Consider the following 21,050-nt stretch of genomic DNA (forward strand, 5'->3'; position numbering starts at 1 on the left):
GATGTAAATAACTAACACACATAAAAGCAGGGAAACATTAATCTCAGATGTAAGCAAATGAAACTTTGGCTATTTTTAGTAGAACTATAATGAGTATCTTAACATTTTAATAACATGAAACCTTGCCTACAACACACTGTGGAATTTTTGTTGCTATACAATGTCCTTTTACTATTAAATTACTTCTCTTGTATACATCATAATTCTTTGTGATTTAAAATATAATATACAATGTTTTCAAAGCGAAACTAAATATGATTGCTAGAATATTCTTGAAAATTCATCCCTTTTCAGCAGCCACATCAAGAAATTTTAAAAGTCTGCTAGAAAAAATGCAAGGTTAATATTGAAAATGCCCCCTTTTCTCTTTTCCTGGCGCCCAGCTGGTCAAAGACTTGGCTAATTGTAGTACAAAGTAGAGAAAACTTACACTTGGAACAGCAGACTTCAGTAGCACAATAGCTTTAGTTAGCATTTGAATGCATGCTTTTATCAAAAAGATTAATTTATATAATTTTTATCCAAGGGTTTTGGATGAAGACTTTTCTAGTATGCCCTGCTCTGAAGTCAGCATATCTGATCCTTTTGTGTGCTATTGGTATTTTACACCGAGCTGGTGTACATCCAACACAGGCAGAAGGAGCCATCTACACTGCCACATCTGAATAAAAACTAGCGTCAAATGCAGTAAGTGAAGAGAGCAGTGGGAAGGAACAGAACAATGGAGAGACAGCAAGAACATCTGAGAGAAAATACTCCTCCTCTAAAATACGCCTCCTCTAAAACCTGTATGTTCTGGAAACAGTAACATACAAAAATGTCTAATTAGATGCTAGTAATTAGTTCTGAGTTTGAAAGACTTCACTGCTCAAATCAGGCTTAGATATTAAAATGCAGAATCACTTAACATATCCTTGTGCTACGGGAAACCTTCCTTGTAACTAAGCTAGGTGACATTTATGTTAATTCAGACGTGAGCACTGCTGCTATCTCTACGTGCCAGGCGTCTAACAGGACGCTTTAATCCACTCAGTTATTCCCAGCTCCTCCCGAACTGTTTGCCTTTTTTCCCGGGGACGAACGAAAAGCAAGCGGAGTACCGTGAGCACACACAGCCGGGGCTGGGGCCTCGGGCCACTCGCTCCTGTTTATGCTACAACCGCAAGAAACCCCGCGGACAGCACTTCCCTCCCCTCTCACTTCGCCCCCGTCAGTGTCTGCAGAGGTCCCGGGTGTGGGGTGAGGCAGCCGACGGGCTCTTCCACTGCTGCTGAGGCGCGACGGTGGCCTACACCCGGGGACACCTGCTGCGTCACTCCAAGAGACTAAGAGCTGTAAGGCAATTTATTGAGGCTCTGACAGCAGTGCCGACCGCACTGCAGCACCCCCGCCTTCCCGGGCAGTGCTCCTCACCCGGGCCTCCCCAGAACCGCTCCGAGGGGGCCGCCAGAGGAGGAAACAGCCGCGCCCCGGCGGCACCTCCCCGGCGCCGCGGACCGACGGCGCGCGGGGCGGGCGGAGCCCCGCCAGCGCAGGCCGCGGCGGGTCACGTGGGCAGGGCCGCAGCTGGGGGACGGCGGCCCGCGAGCTGCGGCTTTGAAGCCCGTTGCTAGGCGACGGGAGGGCGCGCGGTGCCTGCTGGAGCGGCCGGTGGTAGAGGAGGGATGACGCAACGACCGGGCGAGCGGAGCAGCGCTACCGGCGCCCCCTTGCCGCCCCGGGGAGGCCCCGTCTGCCGCGCGCTGGGAGGCTTTCCTGGGGGACTTTCAGCGGGAAAGGGCGGCCGGAGAGGGGCGTTGCCGCCGGCCCCCCGAGGGCTGCGCGCCGCCGCGCCGTTTCCCACGCCGCTAGGGGGCGGGGCTAGAGTGACAGCACCCACATTCAAAGAACGCACGCGCCTCTGGCGAAGGGGCGGGGCGCTAAGGCCGTCCCTTGGGGCACGGGCCCGCGCGCCGTGGGCGGAGGGCGCGGCAGCGTCGGCTTTCCCCGAGGGGGCCGTGTGAAGCAGTGACGCCGCCCCGCGGAGGGAGGAGTGGGGTCGCTCAGGCAGGGCGGGGGCGAGGAGCGGTGCGCCCCCTCTGCCGCTGCGGAGGCCGCGGCCCTTTCCCCGGCCGCGCTCGGCCCCAGCGTTCGATTGAGGACGGTAAAAGTCGGGTTCTCCGGTGAGTGGCCGGTGCTGCCGACCAATCGGCGAGGCGGAGCGCGCCCTCTTCCCCGCCCCCGCCGCGTGGCGGAGCCAATGGGGAGCGCGGGGCGGGGCGCGCGGGGCTAGGCGCGGGCTGGGAGGCGCTTCGCCGCCAGATGCGGGGGAGTCGCGGCGGCAGGAGCGGTGGCGGCAGCAGCGGTGGCGCGTGCGGTGGACGCGGCGCGCGGGCATGGGGTCGCGGGCTGCTCTCGCCTCTCCGCGCTGAGGGACGTGCCCGCCGGCGAGGCCAAGCGGTAGGGGAGGGCAGGGGAGGGGCGGCGGTTGGCGGGGCGGCGGCGGCGGCCGCCGCGGTGGCGGTGAGGGGCGCGGGTGCCCGGCGAGCTGCAGTGTCGGTGGCGGCCGCCGCCGCGTCGCGGGGCGGCAGAGCCCGCCGAGCCGGGCGGGGGACGCGTGGCCTTCCGTGTCGCGCTGCCTGCGGCCGCCTCTGCAGCCGAGGCGGCGGCGCTGGCCGGCGCGCTGTGGCCGCGAAAGCCCGGCCGAGGTGGAGCCGGATCAGCCGTGGGCTAACGCCGCTTGTGTCCTTGGCAGGATCCCAGCCTAGCGCGGCGGCGAGCGTAGCCGTGGGAGCTGGCCTCTGCTCGTGGCAGCCTGCTGTCACCTTCCCTTCTGGCGATGGGGAATGGACTCTCGGACCAGACGTCGATCCTCTCCAGCCTGCCTTCTTTCCAGAGTTTCCACATTGTCATCTTGGGACTGGACTCCGCTGGAAAGACGACCGTGCTCTACAGACTGCAGTTCAATGAGTTCGTCAACACCGTCCCCACTAAAGGATTTAACACGGAGAAAATCAAAGTGACGCTGGGCAACTCGAAAACGGTCACTTTCCACTTCTGGGATGTGGGCGGCCAGGAGAAGCTAAGGCCGCTGTGGAAGTCGTACACAAGGTGCACTGATGGCATTGTGTTTGTGGTGGACTCTGTCGATGTTGAGAGAATGGAGGAGGCCAAAACAGAACTTCATAAAATTACTAGGATATCTGAAAATCAAGGAGTGCCTGTTCTTATCATTGCTAACAAGCAGGACTTGAGGAACTCTCTCTCCCTTTCTGAAATTGAGAAAATGTTAGCAATGAGTGAGCTGAGTTCTTCGACTCCCTGGCATTTGCAGCCTACCTGTGCAATCATTGGAGATGGACTCAAAGAGGGATTGGAGAAACTATATGATATGATAATTAAGCGAAGGAAAATGTTGAGGCAGCAGAAAAAGAAGAGATGAGTTCTATTTTGACCTTTCTATTCTAGAGTAGTTACATGGTCAAAATTTGACATAAGACAGCTTCCAAACCCAGGCCTGCTTGTTTGGATGCCGTTAAGCTTAGTTACATTAAACAATCAGTTGTACAACCTTGCCGTGTGGAAGGCTGTGCAGTTACGGAACTTTTTTTTTTTTAATAGTCCCTTCTGAGTTTTATGGCTCTGCATTATTTCAGAAGCCCTAATAGATGGTGTAATACTATCAGGAAATGGATGAGTGGGTATATGTGACATGGATGTCTAAATAGCCAAATAAAATGAGGAGTTTCTGCTTAGTGTTGTATTCATATGTTTGAGGGTGCCCTCTGCAAGCAATTTGCATTGAAGGTGTTCTGTGTTTTTAAACTTCTAATGCTCGTAAGTGGAGTGTTTAGGTGAACGTTATACAGCTTTAAAAACATGTATGAAGCTAGTAACCCATTATTTTGAGAGGCTGTTTTTTATCTTGTTTGGGGATTTCTATGAAAGCTTGGCTACATGTGTAGTTTTTCTTAATTTGGCACTTTCTGAAATTGAATCATGTTCAGTTCAAATACTTGAAGTGCTGTGGATTCTTCAACTGATAAAAGAAAGACTTTTTGACAAGTAAAAAATATAAACAACACGCTGGAGCATGGAAAAGTGGTTTCCCAACATATAGCATGTTTTTAGTATGAAAGGTTTTTATTTTTTAGAAGTAGCCATTCATCATTATACAGTGCTAACCAGGTTTAAACTATTACTCAAAATTAGTAGTTTATTTCTGAATGATAAGTATTATGTCCTCCTACTATCAAAAGTAAATTAATTGCAGTAAAGGAGCTATAAAGAACAACTCTGGCTGTTGTGGTTCTAACCAGTGCAGCATTCTTCACTCTACTGGTGACTTTTCTGGCAATAAAACAAAATTACAATGAAGTAAAAGATGGACTTAAAATTAGCAGAGCACATCTTGTGTCTCCCCAAAATACCCCATTTTATTAAAGTGGTATTGCTATGTCACTTTCAACGTATGCTTTTTTAATCGTGACTCTTAAAGTATTTTGTGGTTAGGAATGTAATAATGCTTTATACACTCAAAACATTTGACACTACTGGGCAGGGGGGTGGGAAGAAGATTTTCAAGATGGGCCTGTGTTCTGCTTTAATTATGCTTTAAGCTGTTCTTGTTTACAGAGTGTGCAAACAGTGTTAACTGGGCAGGATAGTGCTTGACGGAAAAGGGAGGGTAGTTTTTCTTACTGGTACAGAGCTTCAAGTGACTCTTTAGATACTTGGCTAGCAATTAAAAGGGCTAAAACAGAGCCTGGATTTTTAAGACTAACTTTAGCGGTGCTGTAAAAATTCATCAGAATGTTAGATTCTCTTTAAACTTTTGTTGGAAATACCGGGTTAAAAAAAAAAAAGTACAAAAAAAAAAAAGCAAAATCTATTTCCTCCTCTTACTCAACCAGCAAAGTAATACATTTTTCTTACCTGCTGCCGTGTATCAGGAGGATGACAGCTACAAACCTGAATGTCAGTCAATGTAACTTAGATATGTTTAAAAAAAAAAAAATCAAACTTTTTAACCAGCAGCTGTTCATACAGGAGGTAACCAAAAATGCACTTTAGTGTCTTCAATAACTGAAAGTGACAGCTGGTTTTTTTAATGACATCTTGGTCCTTTTTGAATAAACTGAAGTAGCTTCCAGTGGAGCTTTTGTATGTTGGTTATATATGTACCTGCACTGGTGACATTGTAAGTCACTTACTCAAGTAATGTCTATATTTATAGAAATGTGGATGACTTCTTAAACCTTAATAAACAATTCAAAACAAGCCTGCAGAGAGAAGGTGTCTGACTTCTTGTACTGCAGCAGTATGTTCTCATCAACCTCTGTGCATGTATTGATTCTAATAACAGTAGAGCTATTTCTGTTGAAAACCAAAGTCTTATACATGTGGTGAGGCTCATAAATGCCACGGTGTTATAAATTGCAGGTATCTCATTAAAAACTTCAAATCAATGGCATGTCTGTATATTCACAGAAGAAATATTAACTGCAGTGACTCCTTTCTGAAGTGATTGATCTTGCATAATTTGAAAAATCTTTCATATAGCTGAATATATTTTGTGTTATGTGCAACGTTTAATAGGCAATGTTGGGCATTTATCACATATATTCACAGGTGGTACTTAATTTAGTATCTTCAGGCTCATGTATCTGAAGCTGAGGGATTCATGTGTACTTAAGCCTTGGGTGAATTTCATCCTCGGATTTTATGGCAGCGAGTAGAATGTGGCAAGAGACATGGAAGCTTCTAATTAGTTTCAGGACTGGAACATAGACAAGACAAACCTCATTTAGCCTGTGAATCAAAATTGCTCAGTTTGAACACGAATATCCAAACTTACCTCTCAAAAACCTGATCTTTTAATTTCTACTTACGTAACTGGTGGCACATCAAAAGTAGGTTACTAACAGTCAGTCTTGAGAAAAAGCTGTGTTAGTGATGCTGAGCCCTATGAATTTGGGGTGTAATTGGTGTAATCTGGCTAACATTTTCCTTCCTATCAGGTGCACAGTACTACTAGGGTGAGGAAGGTGAGATGACAGGCTGGCTCTTTGTACCCAGTAAACAAACTACAATACCAAGTATTAAATGCTTCATTTTGAGTATTCATGAGGCTTCTATTGGGAATAGTTGAAAAGGCATCCTTCTTGAAAAAGCCAACCGTATTTTGTTCTACGTATTAAATATGCTAGTGTCTGTCTGGTGACAGTCTCCCTAAACTCTTCTATGTATAAAAACTTCAGTGAATGCTTTTAAGTACAAAGACATGACTGATCTGTACTCTAGCACTACGGAGGAAGAAGTGAGAGAAGGTGGAGAGTAGTGTTTCTAAAATGTCATGGCTGTTATCTTGTGATACTTAATACTGACATGGAAGTAGGAAACTGACTGGGGGATGAGTTTTACATTCAAGCTATACCTTTATCCGTTCTAGAACTGTTTTGCTGGAATATTACAGTAACTATTCTGAGTAAAATATACAAATGTAGCTGTAGCGCCGAAACTGTGTTATGTATTACTGTGACCAAGTCTTCAACTATGAACAAAATGGTGATTGCAGTAGAGCATTTGGTATCTTAGCTGATGGAGTTTCTGCAGGCGTAGTTCTGTCAGCCTGAGATCACTCTCTTCTATACGATGAATTGACAGTTCTGGCCTGAATACTGGTATGTGTAAGAAAATCTTTAGAGGAGCTGAACAAGCAGGTGTAATTTTGTTACAATGCTGGAATTACATACACAAATTAAATTTTAAAATAATTTTTGCTAAAATGGGCCGCAAATGACACTGTTCTTCAAGGCACTGGATATGTTTCAAACTGCTGCTACTTTAAGAAGGTGTGGAATTGCATTTAAATCGGTGCAGCACTGTTAAAAACGAACAAACCACAAGGTCTTCTAACCTTATCACTTGTCTTTGCTTACAAAAGTTGGTATGGCATTGCCTCAGCTGTTTATGCACATGCAATCATTTATAGTTAACCAGCCTTCAGGATCTGGTCTCTGTTTTCTAGCTGCGTGGCTGTGTATTAGCTTATGACTGTTTCAGCTAGACAAAGTAGTGTAGGACGGTGAGACTCCTTCAGGTTCTTGACATCACTTTTAAGTTGTGTTGCACTGAATGTGCATTTACATTTGAAAAAAAAAATGGTTTTCAGGCAGGTGATAGGTGAAACCTTTCTCTCTTCAAATTTTAATGTTTTATCCTATCCTGGTTGATTCTTCGTGTGTGGAAACCAGTACCCACAGCCAGTCCACAGTTCCCAGCCTGACTTGCGCTTGTGTACCACCTTACACAGCGCTTCGGTCCTGGGGGGTTTGCCAGCTGAGACACGGTGGTCACAGAGCAGCGAGGAGCTGAAAGCAGTTTGGGCGGGCTAGCAAGCCCTTCTGGACCCCAGCAGGTCTGCACGAAGGCAGCTCTGCCTTCTTGGGGGGGTTATCTACATCTTGGATCATTTGTTCACAGATAGCAGGGTGTTAATTAGTGTCTGGCTGAAACTTTTTGTTGAGAGTGTCATTCTTGGCATGGAGGAGGGTTTAGATCCTGCACTGATTTTTTGATTCAGCTGTGCGGATTGCAATGCATGAAGGCTAGCAAATGTGTACGCATAATGCTATCTTCCTTTAACTTCTTTTGAGAGAGCAATCTAGGCATGAATCTGTGCTTTTTGGATCAGTGTTGGGTGACTCATCTTTTGAGAGGGTCACAGCTTACAGCCCCGCTCTGACAGCCGGTAGCCCCGTGTTGCTGAGCCAAAACAACTCTTGTTGCTGCTGGAAGGGATGCGTAGGAAGCCGTGAATGGGCATCCTCTCCTGTTTGTTTAGTCTGTGGGATGAGGAAAGGATTTTATTATTTATTTATTTTTTAATCCTGACTGACATAGGTATGTGAAGGCCTGCCCCTCTCACGCTGCTCTGCAGGCTGTGATTATTTTTAGGAGCAGTACAAGACTGCAGAGCTGTGTGGATAAACTCTTGCATGTGTTTTTAAACTGAAGGGAAATACACAGCCTGACTTCACAGCAGGGTGATGCCTGGAGTTGTCATAGGGGCTCCCACTGCCATCCTACCTACCTGAGAACAAAATCAAGGGGTGATATGTAGCTGGTACCTTGCCCTTCTTTAAAGCATCTTCTTAAACCAGCTGTAAAGAAGAAAAAAATGCAGTTTGAAAGACCTAGCTGAAAAAAATCCCAAGCAGCAAATTAAGGACTTGAGTTTCCTCCCTCTCAGTGTCCTGTTTTATTGGCGCTGGCTGTGAGTGATCTGAGGCACCTCTGCGGTGGCTGGGCGATGCTGCCTGCAAGTCTGCCTGCTCACTGCGGGGCCTGGTGAATAGCACAGCCACCGAGTATTGACATACTGATTTTATTCAAAGGCAAACCCAAAATCTAAGGAGAAAAAGCAGGCAGGGAGGGCAGACAGTGCTTCCAGACTAAATACCTGCTTGCAAACAGCTCAGGAAGGTAAGAGATGATAATCCCTGAGCTGTGAAGATTATGATTTCTTAGTTTCAGCTATATTTACACAGCTGCTCCACCAGAATTAAGAGCTAAAGATGACAGAACAGTTAGAAAGGAGAAGGTCGAGTACAGTTGTTGGCTGTGGGGTGTGTGGAGGGAGAGAGGATTTGAAACTGTTAGGTTTTCCTAGCTTTTCAAGACACATTGAGCCCTAAGGGAAATAGATATGCTTTTAGGCTGCTTAATTGGTTTAAAATCTATTGTTTTATGCACTGTAGTTTTCCTATTGCTGAAATGAAACAATACCTCATTTTAGAAAGCCACCTAATCACCGCATTAATCTCGGAGTCCACTGACAAAGGAGAAGGTTAGCAGGGGTGTTGAGCCTTGTTAAACACGCTGAGAGCTCCTGGCTGGCACACCAGCTGCTGTTTTTCAAGGTCGTTTCTAAAAATAGCAGAATGGTAGAATTTAGGTCAGGCGAGGTAAAGGTGTGAAGCCTGATACCTCAGACACCACACATGGTCCAGAGGTACCACCAACCCTATAACTGCTTATCTTCTGTTACCACTTTATGAACAACAAATAAGACTAATTTGCTTCGGAACGTAACATTTTCATCTCTTTCCCATTCCAATGTCATTTACCCTGAAAGCTTTAACAGGTTTTGATACTGGAACATCACTGAGTTGGGTGTCACAAGGATAAGCTCATGAGTGAAGAGGGTCAGGAAAGTGTTGACCTTTGCTGCAGTGACTTGGTTAGCTAAAACCACTTTTTTTGTAAAGCTGGCTTAACGTGGACAAAGACGACCTGTAAGAGGGAAATTTTCTAAAAATATCATCTAGTTTCTAACTTTAGCTGAACTCCGCTAGTCTTATAATTGTTGGGTGCTGTTTTAGGCATGGGGTTCTGCTCTGGTTTTGACACCAGTTGTGTGATGGTCTCTAAGATGCCTTCAACAGCTTGCAGACCATCAGCGTAAGGTCTCTACAGTTTTAAATGGTAATACTGCACTTACATACCCATGATGTATGTTTTTAGCTGTCCATCTGAGGTGCTTCTGTGGGTCAGTCTGGTTTCTCAAAGAAATTTTTGATTCTTTGTGATTATTATATCAATGTCTCTGAAAACACAGATTGTTCTTATTTGGTTCCTGTTATAAGTGATACAGTAAAATGGCAATCTATGGATTATTAGTAGCACTGTTTCCCTTGAACTCCAGCTATTGAGTTTCTAACTGAATCAGAGATATACATTCCATTTGTCTTGATTATACTGTATTTCGTATAGGAGCTGAATTGTGCTAACTTTAGAAATACTAGCTTCCCTGATTTTAATTAGCTTAGAAAATGGACTTGTACGTTTAAAGTCACCATGATTCAGCTGTAATCAGTCATGTTACACTGGAGACAAATGGGATTCACGGGCTGAGCCCACACTGATGCTTTTTGACAGATCTCCTATTGCCACATCAATATACATCCCTCACTGTGTGCTATGGTAGCACTGGTACCTGCAAACTATATTTCTGTATGGTTTGGCAACTGTATCTCTGCCACTCTGTCATATAACTTGCTTATATACAATGTTTGCTTATGTCTTGCTGTTGCTGTAATCATGATAGGGGACTGTTTGAAAAAGTTCTGTACAAAGACTGAGCCGTACATTGCAACTTTTAAAACAAATACATCAAACTACGTAATTTAAAGTACTGGAGTTAATGCTGAAAGCTGGAAGCTTAAGACTGAAGATTGGTACGTCCAGCCCAGCCACTGAGCGCTGGCCATTTTATCCCTGAAATCTCTTCATCTATGTGTAAAGCAAGAATCTCATAGTTGCTTTTACATTTAAATTAATGCTTAAAAGTGCTGTGAGATATTAAGATATTACAGAAATACAGTGTAATAGAAAGACTGTAACAGTAATTTGGATTTTTCAATTGACTTGTAACATATTTGTGTTCAATAGTCAGGCATCAGGAAATCATACCATTTCAAAAGTAATGCATTTAAGAGTTTAAAAATACAAGTGCGACGTACTGTATTATCTTTGACTGCATGAGCTTCAGCTTCACAGAAAACAAAAATATTATCATAGTTGAAAATAGTAATGTATTTCGTATTCATCAGTGAATAAATATTCATAAGCCAGATATCTGTACCTGATTTTTGTTTGCATTTGACCATAGCTATTAAGCAAAAGTAGTCAAAATTATTCCGTTTTATGTTTGAATTAAATTGGGATGAATATATGGTCCAAATCAGGCATATGAAAGTTTTCAAGTAAAGGTGATATGCAAAGATATTAAGTTAAAATAACATATTATCTTAAAATAAGCTTTTATTTGGAATATTCAGTAACAAAAATGGCTGGAAATTCCTTTGAAAAGATAGCTTTATTGTATATAGTACATTGAAAAAAGTATGTTAGAGTGATTTCAGACCTCAGGATTCAGAGGGTCTCCTGTTCTCGCTGCCTTTCTTGGCTGCAGTGAATCAGTCTGCACAGGATGTGGCTGCTAACAGATGATAATGCAAAGTGAAGGGCTGGGCCATGAAAAGCCCCAGGGTGGCTCAGCGTGGTGCTGAGTTCTCACGAAGAGCTGATTGCTTTCCAAAAATAAGAACAGGAACTAGGGCAGATAATCCATGCAAAATGCACTTTCCACCCTTATGCATTCACAACAATTTATTATTTTCAGCATTATGGAGCTTTACATGTTGATTACATACGTAATCCATCTAGGCACACACACCTACCTACACACACTTCTGTTGTATTCTTGCAAACCCTGTTTGTGAGAATTGCTCTGGGATCCTGTTTTGTGGGTGTAACTTTAGAATATATAAATAGATTCATGTTTTCCCATCATTTAAACCCAAATGTGACTGCAAACATGACAGCACTAGAAATACGATTCTTTGAAATAACTTCCTCTGTTTTAAGTCTTTCATTTTATTAGGATAAGGTAATCTGGGCTGTTCACACTGCATGTGAACCATGCTCTTGTGGTGGCATTACCACTGCTCAGAGTTCAGGTTGTGTCAGCACTTCTTTTATAAATATAAATCCTTAGTTCAGAAGCTTAATAACCTAATAAGCCTTGAAATGTCACACTTGTCTGAAATTTGGCACAGAGTATTAATTTTGCCTTTTACCACATTAAATAAAATATATATTAGAGGGGACTGTAAATAAACACAAAATAAGCTTATTGTGTTTTGCTGCATTTTCTATCTCAGTTAATTTTGTTTATTGAAATGAAATGGCGTGAACTCACAGTTCCAAATGGAAACCTTTCAAAATTTTTTCTTAAGTTGAAAGTTGCAATTGTTAGTGTTTGCAAATCAGACCTACACACATCACACAAATTTGCAGAGCTAACTCACAGTCGGTGAAATTCTCTCATCAGTGTCAGTAGAGCTGTTGTTACGCAGTAACAGTTGTAAGATTGGACATATACAGAGAACAGAAACAGGGACATGACTTTCCTTAGTTTCTTTAATATATAATTTCAAGTCCTCTCATTCACTAAATACATTTTCTTAGCAGTGGTGATGTGTAAAAGTAAATCAAACGCAGGGTTTTCTGTGTCTTTTGGAAAAGCCCGTGCTTGCCAAATTTCCAGGCTGTTTTCTGTACCATCAAGAAGATAAAAGCTAGAGAAGGTTCTAGTCTCAGTAGAAGTGCTGAATCTTTTGATGGTTGCTTAGCCCATCTAGATAACCCTGAGATTATCCTGAGGGTTGCTAAGGGCATAGCTTGCCTGGGTGTAGTATCTTCTCGCATAAAAGAGCGTTTTTTCTTAAAGGTAAAACTAATACAGGGATCTTGTGTTAATGATGGCTTTAGTCTGACCTAAATCACTGCTGGCTTTTTCCTTTTGGATTCACTTAAGCCTCTGCACAGGGGATGTAGAATCCAGCTGTTTGAATCTGCAGTATTTTATCCTCCCTTTGCATTCATTGTAGCTGTGCGTACATGCCTGCACAAAGCAGCTCCTGCACTTCCTTACCAGGGACCATTGATCTGCTCGGAAGACTAGACATGCTCTTTGCTCTTACTTTGCCCAGCCAATTTTATAGAGAGCACAAACCCTACGTAGTCCAGAAAAAACCCCCAATTTTTCTTTTCTCCTTCCTTCCTTTCGATTAGTGACTCCCACTTCGAGTGGGATGGCTGTAATTATCTCTTTTGTGTTGGAAAATCCTTACTCACTTCATGCACTTTAGGTCAAGTTTAGAGCACCCTTCCACTCAACCTGATTTCCTTTTCTTATTTACCTCCTTAAGGAAAGTTTACCATGTCTATAATGCCCTCTCAGGAGAAGTGCTGTGGGTTTTCAGTCTAATACAGGCACAATGGTCAGGATTCATTTTACCTAATATTAGACCTCTAAGAATTAGGCATTCTTGTCCAATTTAGGCATCTCTAGATGCTTTTACAGTTCATGGAAAGAAATGTATTTGTCTAGGGTGTGAGTCATCTTAGTTCAGGAGTGGTATCTAACACAGGTCAGATAAATCACCCTGTGGTGTGACTTGTTTCTCTCTCTGCTCTACAAAAAACATAAGCTGATTAACTCAAATATAGACACCTGCCTTTTACACCAACTGTCTAAATTTATACCCTAAATGATAGCCCCAAATTTGTGCCAGCTACTCTGCTGGAAAATGCAGGTGTCTGCCATTTGAAATCTGTGTCAATCTACAGCAGCTGAGAGACTCTTCCAGTGTTTTTCCTTAGCAAAGCCCCCCCAGTGCTTCTCAATGCTGGTCAATGATCACACTGTTCATAAAGGAAAATATAGATACCAGTATATTAGATAATATATATTAAGAAAAAAGTAAAGTGAAAGCTTTTATTTACAGTGAACACTATATTTCACAGTCCATATAATCTCGCTAGAGAAATCAGTAAACCAAATTACTTCCTCTAACAGTGTTTTATGGCTCAGTCAAACTACTTGTGTATGCAAAGGTAGCTTTTTCATTGAATTCAGTGGGAGCAAGATAAGGCTGTAGAATTGTGCAACAAAACTGCCATCTATAAAAGCTATTAAACTTAAAGATATTAAACTTTATGTGTCGTCTTTGAAAATGTAGGTCCCCACCTACTCGTTGATCCTGTAATTGAGTCTAGCAACACCTGTGCCTGCTTCTGCATGTGTTGTGAGTTGCAATCGCTCTCGTGTGACTATAGAAAGGCTACCAACAACAAGGCTCAAATCCTTTGAGGTTAGGAGGGATTTGTTAAAAGAAAGTTTGCTAGCTGGTGTTTAGGGGTGGCCTGAGTGGAGAAACAAAATGTGAGTAAGGAGCTCTGGAAGCTAGAGGAAATTGTGAACCATACTGCTGTCTCCAGGTTTCCTTCTGTCTAACAAGGTATGAGTAACTGATAGTCTTTCTGATGAGAAAACCCTGACTTAGGAGGAGGTATGAAAAGGGGGCTCCCTGGTCCCTGTATTATGAAAATTGTAGTAATTTAATACTTTTTAAAGTACCTGTTATGGTCAAACCTTTTGTTGGTTAGAGGGTTCAAAAGCCACTGCAGCCAATGCTCTGAAATTACATATAACTTATTTCTTTAGGAAGCCAAACTGAAATGCTGGGAGGTGTAGTAGAGGAAGGAAGAGACTGAGAATGTAGAGATCTTAGGGTATGGTGCTATGAGCTTTTGTGTTTAGTGAGTAACTAAACTAAGCATATTGTGCCCTTTTGTAGTCTTGAGGAAAAGTGTGAGACTTTTTGTTGAGGTATTGTTTGATCTTAAAAGAAAGCTAGCGTGCAGGCTTAGTGAGAGATCTGTATCCCCTATATCACCATATCATCATGTGAAAGTACAGTAAGGTTGTACCTCCTGAAGGCTTGTTATCTCTGATGTGAGACCAGGTGCTAGGACATCCTATCGGTTATCTCCAGTGAGAAAATAACTGTGCATAGACTCCAAAGCAGATACTATCTGTTTCTGTAAACATCCTGTTCACTCAGTGTATTGGGTGGATTAAACCAGGGTTGTGAAGACATCTAAGCTGGAACTGAGACCTCTGCTGAAAAGCTGCATTGTGCCTGTTAGCTTGCTTTCCCTCTTCCACTGCAGATGTGCGTAGAAAGCGTTTACCTATTGCTTCTCGGGCCTGTGGCAGTGAATTAATAATGTATAACATAGTGCAACCACTTACTAGTGCTGAATTTGCTGGGATTCAGAGAGTTTTCAGTCCTGAAAAAGAGAAGAGTGGTGTAGAGGTATGATCCTGCAGAGGACCAACAGGGCTACGTTTGGATGTTTGAGGCAGAATGGTTAGGAGTTTCCGTGTTGCTGGGATGGGAACCTGGCAAGCGTTCATCTCCTTTTTAATATATGTAGTAATGTTGTTTGATTAGGGCCATTGATTTTTACTTTTTTTTGAGCCTGCTGTGATTATTATTACACACTGAAATGCAGATATGTATGAACAAAGGCTTATAACAAACAAAAAATGCAGTCTGCAAGAAAATACAACAATGTTTGGAAGCTATTAAAAAGAAAAAGCTATTGAATGTGACTGTAAACAGTAGTTAGCAGGTGACAAGTTGAACTTAATTAGAGAAACTTTTCTCATATCTGTTTATTTGGCCCTAGTAACTGCCTTCTAATAAATGAACTTCAGTAAACAAATGACTCCAGGTTTTGTTTGGTAATAGTAATACTTCACAGGGTGTTGTGTGTGGTGTTTGGTGGGGGTTTTTTGGTGGTGGTTTTTTTTTTCTTGGAGTACCAGTGCAGTTCACTTTGCACCTTCTATCAAGCTGTTCAGTTCAGTGTCTTCAGCACTAAAGCCCCTAGGATGTGCTCTGGAACAGAGCTGGTGAACTAAGCAGCAAGCTTGTGAGAGCTCCTTTTACTCAGCATGCTGAGTTGATACAGGTACTAGGTTACTTTCGTCGCAAAGCCAGGGTTTGTGTGCTAGCAGCTGAGAACCCTCCTTTCAACCAACTCTAGCAGCTCTAGGCTCGCTTGGGCTCTGGTAGTCTGTCTTACCCAGCTGAGTGGTGGCTATCCCCCAAACAGCACGTTTTCTAAGCGCTAAAAAACTCTTACGCTGCCAATAGCAGTTCAATGTGAATGGGGATCCAATTTGTGTACTTCTCCCCCGGGTCCCTGTCCCTGCAGCAATAGTGTTGGACTCTTAGCACGTTTCCACATGCGTCCTGTACTGTGATTCTGAAAAGCTTGCTTTAACTCCTCATGCAACTCAAACAATCCTGTATCCAAGCAGACTGCTGAATTTTCTCCCTCTTTCTCGCCTTTAAAAGAGCTCAAAGAGAACACTGAGGGTATTGCAATAACCTTGCTACTCTTCCATAAGGAATATATAAACAAGCTAACATCTCTTGAGAAATATTTTGATAGGGAGACTAACGACTAATTTGTGGTTACTGTGTTTGAAGAGCCCTTTGCTGTGTTTCTTTGGTCATTTGTCAGTGGTGTCTAGAGCTAGAAACTGTCAGTGTTGGTGTCTCTGGGCCTGCAGAGCAATGCCATCCACATCGTCCTCCTCTGCATGACCAGCCAGAGGCTTCGTCTGATCTCTGTGGACTCCAAAATGTGCTGCACTGCTCAAAATCTCTCCTGGGGAAAGTGATTAAAGCGACTTTGACGTAGGCTATTGCATAATGATAACAGTTGAACAGCGTAAAGCTTCTGTCTCTCCGAAGGACTGGGGTGGTTATTGCTGCCAGCGGTAGATACCGCTGCTGACCTTTCTGTGCACCGTGGTGCTCTGTTTCAGTTTGTGCTGGTTTGATGAAGTGATCTCTTTTGCTGAAGTTGGCATGGAAAAAGCAGTGAATGTCTCATGTCTTCTATTTGGATACTTTTACTGGTGACTCTCAGGCTGCTAGGTGATTGGCGAGGCTCTTGGTTACAGATGGGCATGCCCTTCTCCAGGGAAAAAGAGCACAAAGTGGTGGGAGCGGGGACCCTCGGGAAGCCCCTGTCTCTGGGTGACTGGACTGGAGGTGCAGCCCTGTCCCAGGGATGCCAGCATCCCCAGGGTCTCCCGCCTTCCTCTTCTCCTCAGCAAGGCTTCAGGTCTCCTGGCAGTCCTGTGCCAACGTACCCAGAGTGCAGCCTCTGTATGCACTCACATGCAGCTGCAGATTAAGGAGGTGGCTCTGCAGTTCAAAGTCCTTTGCTCCTGTAGGGCAGTTGTGCCTCCGGAGGGGTGGGAGAGGCCAGCCTGTGTATTCAGCCCTTGGCAGTCTTATCTTGAGAGCCTGACCATTGTGAGTGGCTGCAACAAGCTGGGACAGGGTGGGTGTCATGTAATGCTTCTGCCCAGCCTTGGCAGGTGCAGCTGGAGACCAGCTACATGCAGGTCTTCCTCTGGGGGTGTTTGCAAACTAGAATAAATTGTTCTCGCTTTGGGAAGTGTTCAGATGGAGACATCAGGCAGGGCTCAGCCCTTTCTCTTTTTTTTTTTTCTTTTGATAATCAATAGGGAGTAAACCCCTTCCTTTGGAAGTGCAGAGATGGGCCAAGCCTGAGCCTTGCTCCGAATGGTGGGTCCCATTGCAGCTCATGGCTGCATAACACTTTCATGGAGCAGCCCCCTGGGGTGCTGCTGCCTCCTCTTCTGCAAGCCCTGGACACTGTAGCTAGTGTGATGTTGCCTTAGGATCCTCTGGAAGAGAAGTGGAGATGGGTCTGCTGTTCCTCACCACCTACCCAAGACAGAGGGGGGGCGGGGGTGTGTGGTGCCTGGTGCAGCCAGTACGCACCCAACACCTTCTCCTAGTGCTTTAACAAAACACAGTGTTATTTCTGTGGCTTGTACTGGTCTTGTTATGGCAAGCTCCTGTAGTGTCTCCTCTTAGAAACTTCTCTGTGGCTTCTGGGTGTTAACAACTTCTAAATTTCTTCACTGTGATTAAGCAAGAGGGATATAATCTGTCAGAATGCTGCTTCTCCCAGGGGAATGTTGTCTGGATAAAGGCTTTCCTGTAGCTGAAGTTTGCAGTCTTTTAAGAATGTTATTTCCAGTATTAGCATTTTCTTATCAGTTTTTTTAATGATCCTTAAAAGTATCTTGGGGTTTTCATTCAACTTTTTGGATTATGGTCTATATATTTATTGGAAGAGAGCTTGATAAGTATTAAGGTGGGGATTTTTTTTAAAAGGGCTATCTCTGACTCATATATCTCTGACTCTTACTTTCATAGCATGAGGCAGAAGATTTTAAAAAAAAAAACCAAACCTGCTAGATTATTTGGCTATATCTTTATGGTATGAAGTGTTCAGTAAAAATGTTGCCTTGCATCCTGTAGTTGTGCTGGCACAGTTGCCTGTGCAACTGTATTATGGTCCTTACGGTGAGCTGATCTGGCTTCAGTAAAACGTCAGTTTATCAGTTTAGACTGCAGCTGGCTGGACCTGCATACCAGCACAACTGGAGGGGAGATTCAAAAGATGGAGCTGAATGGTGGCAATACCTTACATTAGCACTGCTGCTGCTGAAGAATTCTGGATCATGAAATCAGAGCCTTGGTGTTTGCTAAGGAATAACAACATGAACAAAACATAATTCAATAAAATGGTACTTTTGTTTTGAAAAGCTAAAAAAATATTACAGACTCCAAAGGATTCCCAGATAGGTGTCATTGGTCTCACTGGCTGCCATCATGAAAATAGAGAGGAAATTGCTTTAAGCAAAAGTAAGAGGTAAACCTCAGTTCTTAATAGTGTCTGCTTTAATCTACAAAGGTTTCTTCTGATTGCTATTTTGATATGTTTCTAACACACACTCACATCTGTTGCATCACTGTAGTGTACTGATGGCATTTTTTTCAGTCTCAAAGCAAGGATTCTAAGTTTCTGAAAATTGTAGTATGTAATTGCTGTACTTACGGTGATTCACTCTCTGATTCATGGATCAAAATACAAGGTTATTTCTGCAGAACAAGGAAATTTTGTAAGCTATAATGTTGTAAGTCTCCTTTAAGCCTCAAAACAACTATCTGGGAAGCAAAAAGTGAAATCCGAGTGTGAAAACCCTTATTACATTTGATAATTTCTGGGGTACCAGGAAGCATGTGAGGTTAATTACAAGACACAATGACGTGAAGATTTGGAATTTTTTTGTGGTGTTTTTTGGTTTCCTCAGTGTGGGGGTTGTTCAACATATGAAATACCTGACTTGAGTATTAAGCAATATTGCATCTCAAATTCTGATGTGAAATTCTTTATCTTCAAATTTCACATTCAACTTTTCAAGTGATACTGTCTGGTGACAGCTTCTCAAATTGTCTTGGTCAACTCAGTTCTCGGCTAGAGAATTTTAGACAGGTATAAAAGCTTGTGATGATATCGAAGCAAATGTCACTTTTACTTCCAGTTTCATTACGTTTTTGAATTGAATGTTTGAAGTGAAACATTATTTGGTCGGCTCAGACAGTGTTTATTTTCCTTTCAGAAGGACGTGAGCTGTAGCTTCTTTTGTGATGGATATAAATAACTCTTTAAAAGACGCAGTAACAGCAGAGTTGGCTACTGTCAGTCTGTCATTCTTAGATTAGTAATTAGATTACCTAATAACACTGGGGAGGAGGATGCAATTGATCTCCCCTGGCACAGCAGCCCTGCCGTTCCCTCCCTTCCCCTGCGGCCGGGCAGCCTGCAAGGCAAGGGGCAGCAGCGGCCGCTCCCTGGGCTGGGAAATACCTGTGTGCTGGAAGGCTACTGCATCTTGGCTTCTGGACAGGCCAGATAGCTGTCTGTAAGGTGCCACTTTCTGCAAGGTGCCTTGAACAGTTTGGGTGCCCTCCCGCTGCCGCGAGCAGGTGCTCTGGCCAAGAGCAGCTGTCTGTCTGTCTGGTCACCCCTGACCCACGGGAACCGATGACTCGCTGCTCAGGCATCTCTGACTCTGGTGACTACGTAAACTGGGACTTAGGCAGACAAACTCCCTCTTTTATGGTAAACCATCATCTCGCTTCCTGTGTGTGGATTTATTAGGGTTTAAAGAGGTGTGTGCATGTACTTAGGGAAGTTTCAGCCTCTTCTTCGCTCCCTTCTAAGTTAACACCTTGTTGCGACAGCACTAGGAGCTTGGGCCGTCCCTGTTGGATGCCGCGGGTTTCCCAGCCTCCCTGGCAGTGCTGCCAGCCAGGAGAACTGCCTGCAGCCCACAGCATCCCTCTTTTCCCTGCCCAGCCAGACCCCCAACTTGGGGATCACCCCCTTGTCTCCTGCGGTGCTGCTTGCATCAGGCCGGAAACCCGGGCTTGTATGTGGGAAATAGTAATAATGTAGTCATTGTTTAATAAATACAAACAAGCACAACTCATATTTGGTCCCTCATAGCCTTTTGTCTGGTCTTGCTTTTTGTATGTTTATTTAGAGATAAATAGATAGATCATGATGTTCTGCTGCATTATCTAAAGTGAAAAGAGTCTTAGCTGAGGGATGTGACTTGCCTTTAAATCTGGCCAACTTCATTGTGATTCCTGTGTCTCTTTGGGTAGTGAAATGATAAAAGATCTTGAAATGACTAAAACCAAGCATGCTGAGGCTTAAAATATAATAATCAAAACTGTTATGATACTCTTTATTATCCTAATTGCCTGTCTTATGATGTACAGGCAAATATCTTGCAGTTCAGTTGAGCTATGTTTCGCTTAGTCTGCTATTGTATTGGGTACTTTTTTGTGTGTCACACTTTAAATCAGGAATTTATCCTCAATAGAACTGATTAATAGATGCCATAATCTTGTTACACAAGTAAGTAGCATGTCTTAAGCACATCAATAGAAAATTTCACCATCTTTATGTATATCACTATAAAGAATTGAACTTACACTATAATAGCATCTGTTAATTGTTTGGTAACTCCTTAGTATAAAGAGATGTTCATATATACTTTGTGAAGCATGATCACTTCTTAGCACTTGACTTCCTAAAGCAGAATTATTAACGGTAAAACATTTTTTATATATATCAAACGGAATTTCTAGGCATGTTCTAGTTGCCAACAAATATATTTATGTTTATCATGATTAGGTACTCTCTTTGTGCCTACTCAGACCATGCTTGGACATTAAAAAGATGCAGTATCCATGTTTGGCAAAGTAGTCTGTAAACCCTGACTTGAAATTAGTGGGAGGGCATTGACGAAAAGCAGGGATAGCTGGAGGAAAGAACAAAGGCTATGCTTGCGTGGTTGTGTGGCTTACGTCACTTTAAGTAAACAGGGTGGTTCTGCTAAGCCTTCTGACTTTGTAGTTGTAAGGATACGTGCCTCTTGTAGCATGCCAAACCATCCCACTGATAGAGAAGTTAACTTGTTCTCCATCTACCTGTCATTTTGCCAAAAAACAACATGTAGATCGTGATGTGTGGATAAGATCAAATGTAAGAGATCAGTACTGCCTTTGGGAATATTCCCCTCACTTCTTCTCGTGGGAGACTTGTCTGCTCGCTGTCCCCAGCTGTTAGTCTTACCATTGCACTGTTTTGGTATTTCATACACCTGTTCTTTTTGTAGTGTTTTTTGCAGCAATCATTCTTTGTTGGGGGGGTTAGGGGTATTAAAAAGGCGATCCAAC

At 43.4% G+C, this 21,050-nt stretch overlaps 1 protein-coding gene across 1 annotated transcript; it reads left to right on the plus strand.

Annotated features, from left to right (window-relative positions):
• The first annotated feature begins 2,739 nt into the window (after positions 1-2,739).
• On the plus strand, positions 2,740-4,515 carry ARL4A (ADP ribosylation factor like GTPase 4A). The gene has a single exon (XM_009821493.2). The coding sequence runs from the start codon at positions 2,819-2,821 to the stop codon at positions 3,419-3,421; it is 603 nt and encodes a 200-aa protein (XP_009819795.2). The 5' UTR covers positions 2,740-2,818; the 3' UTR covers positions 3,422-4,515.
• The last annotated feature ends 16,535 nt before the right edge of the window (positions 4,516-21,050 follow it).

This window comes from Gavia stellata, chromosome 6, assembly GCF_030936135.1.
Source record: "Gavia stellata isolate bGavSte3 chromosome 6, bGavSte3.hap2, whole genome shotgun sequence".
In the NCBI taxonomy this organism is placed as follows: domain Eukaryota; kingdom Metazoa; phylum Chordata; class Aves; order Gaviiformes; family Gaviidae; genus Gavia; species Gavia stellata.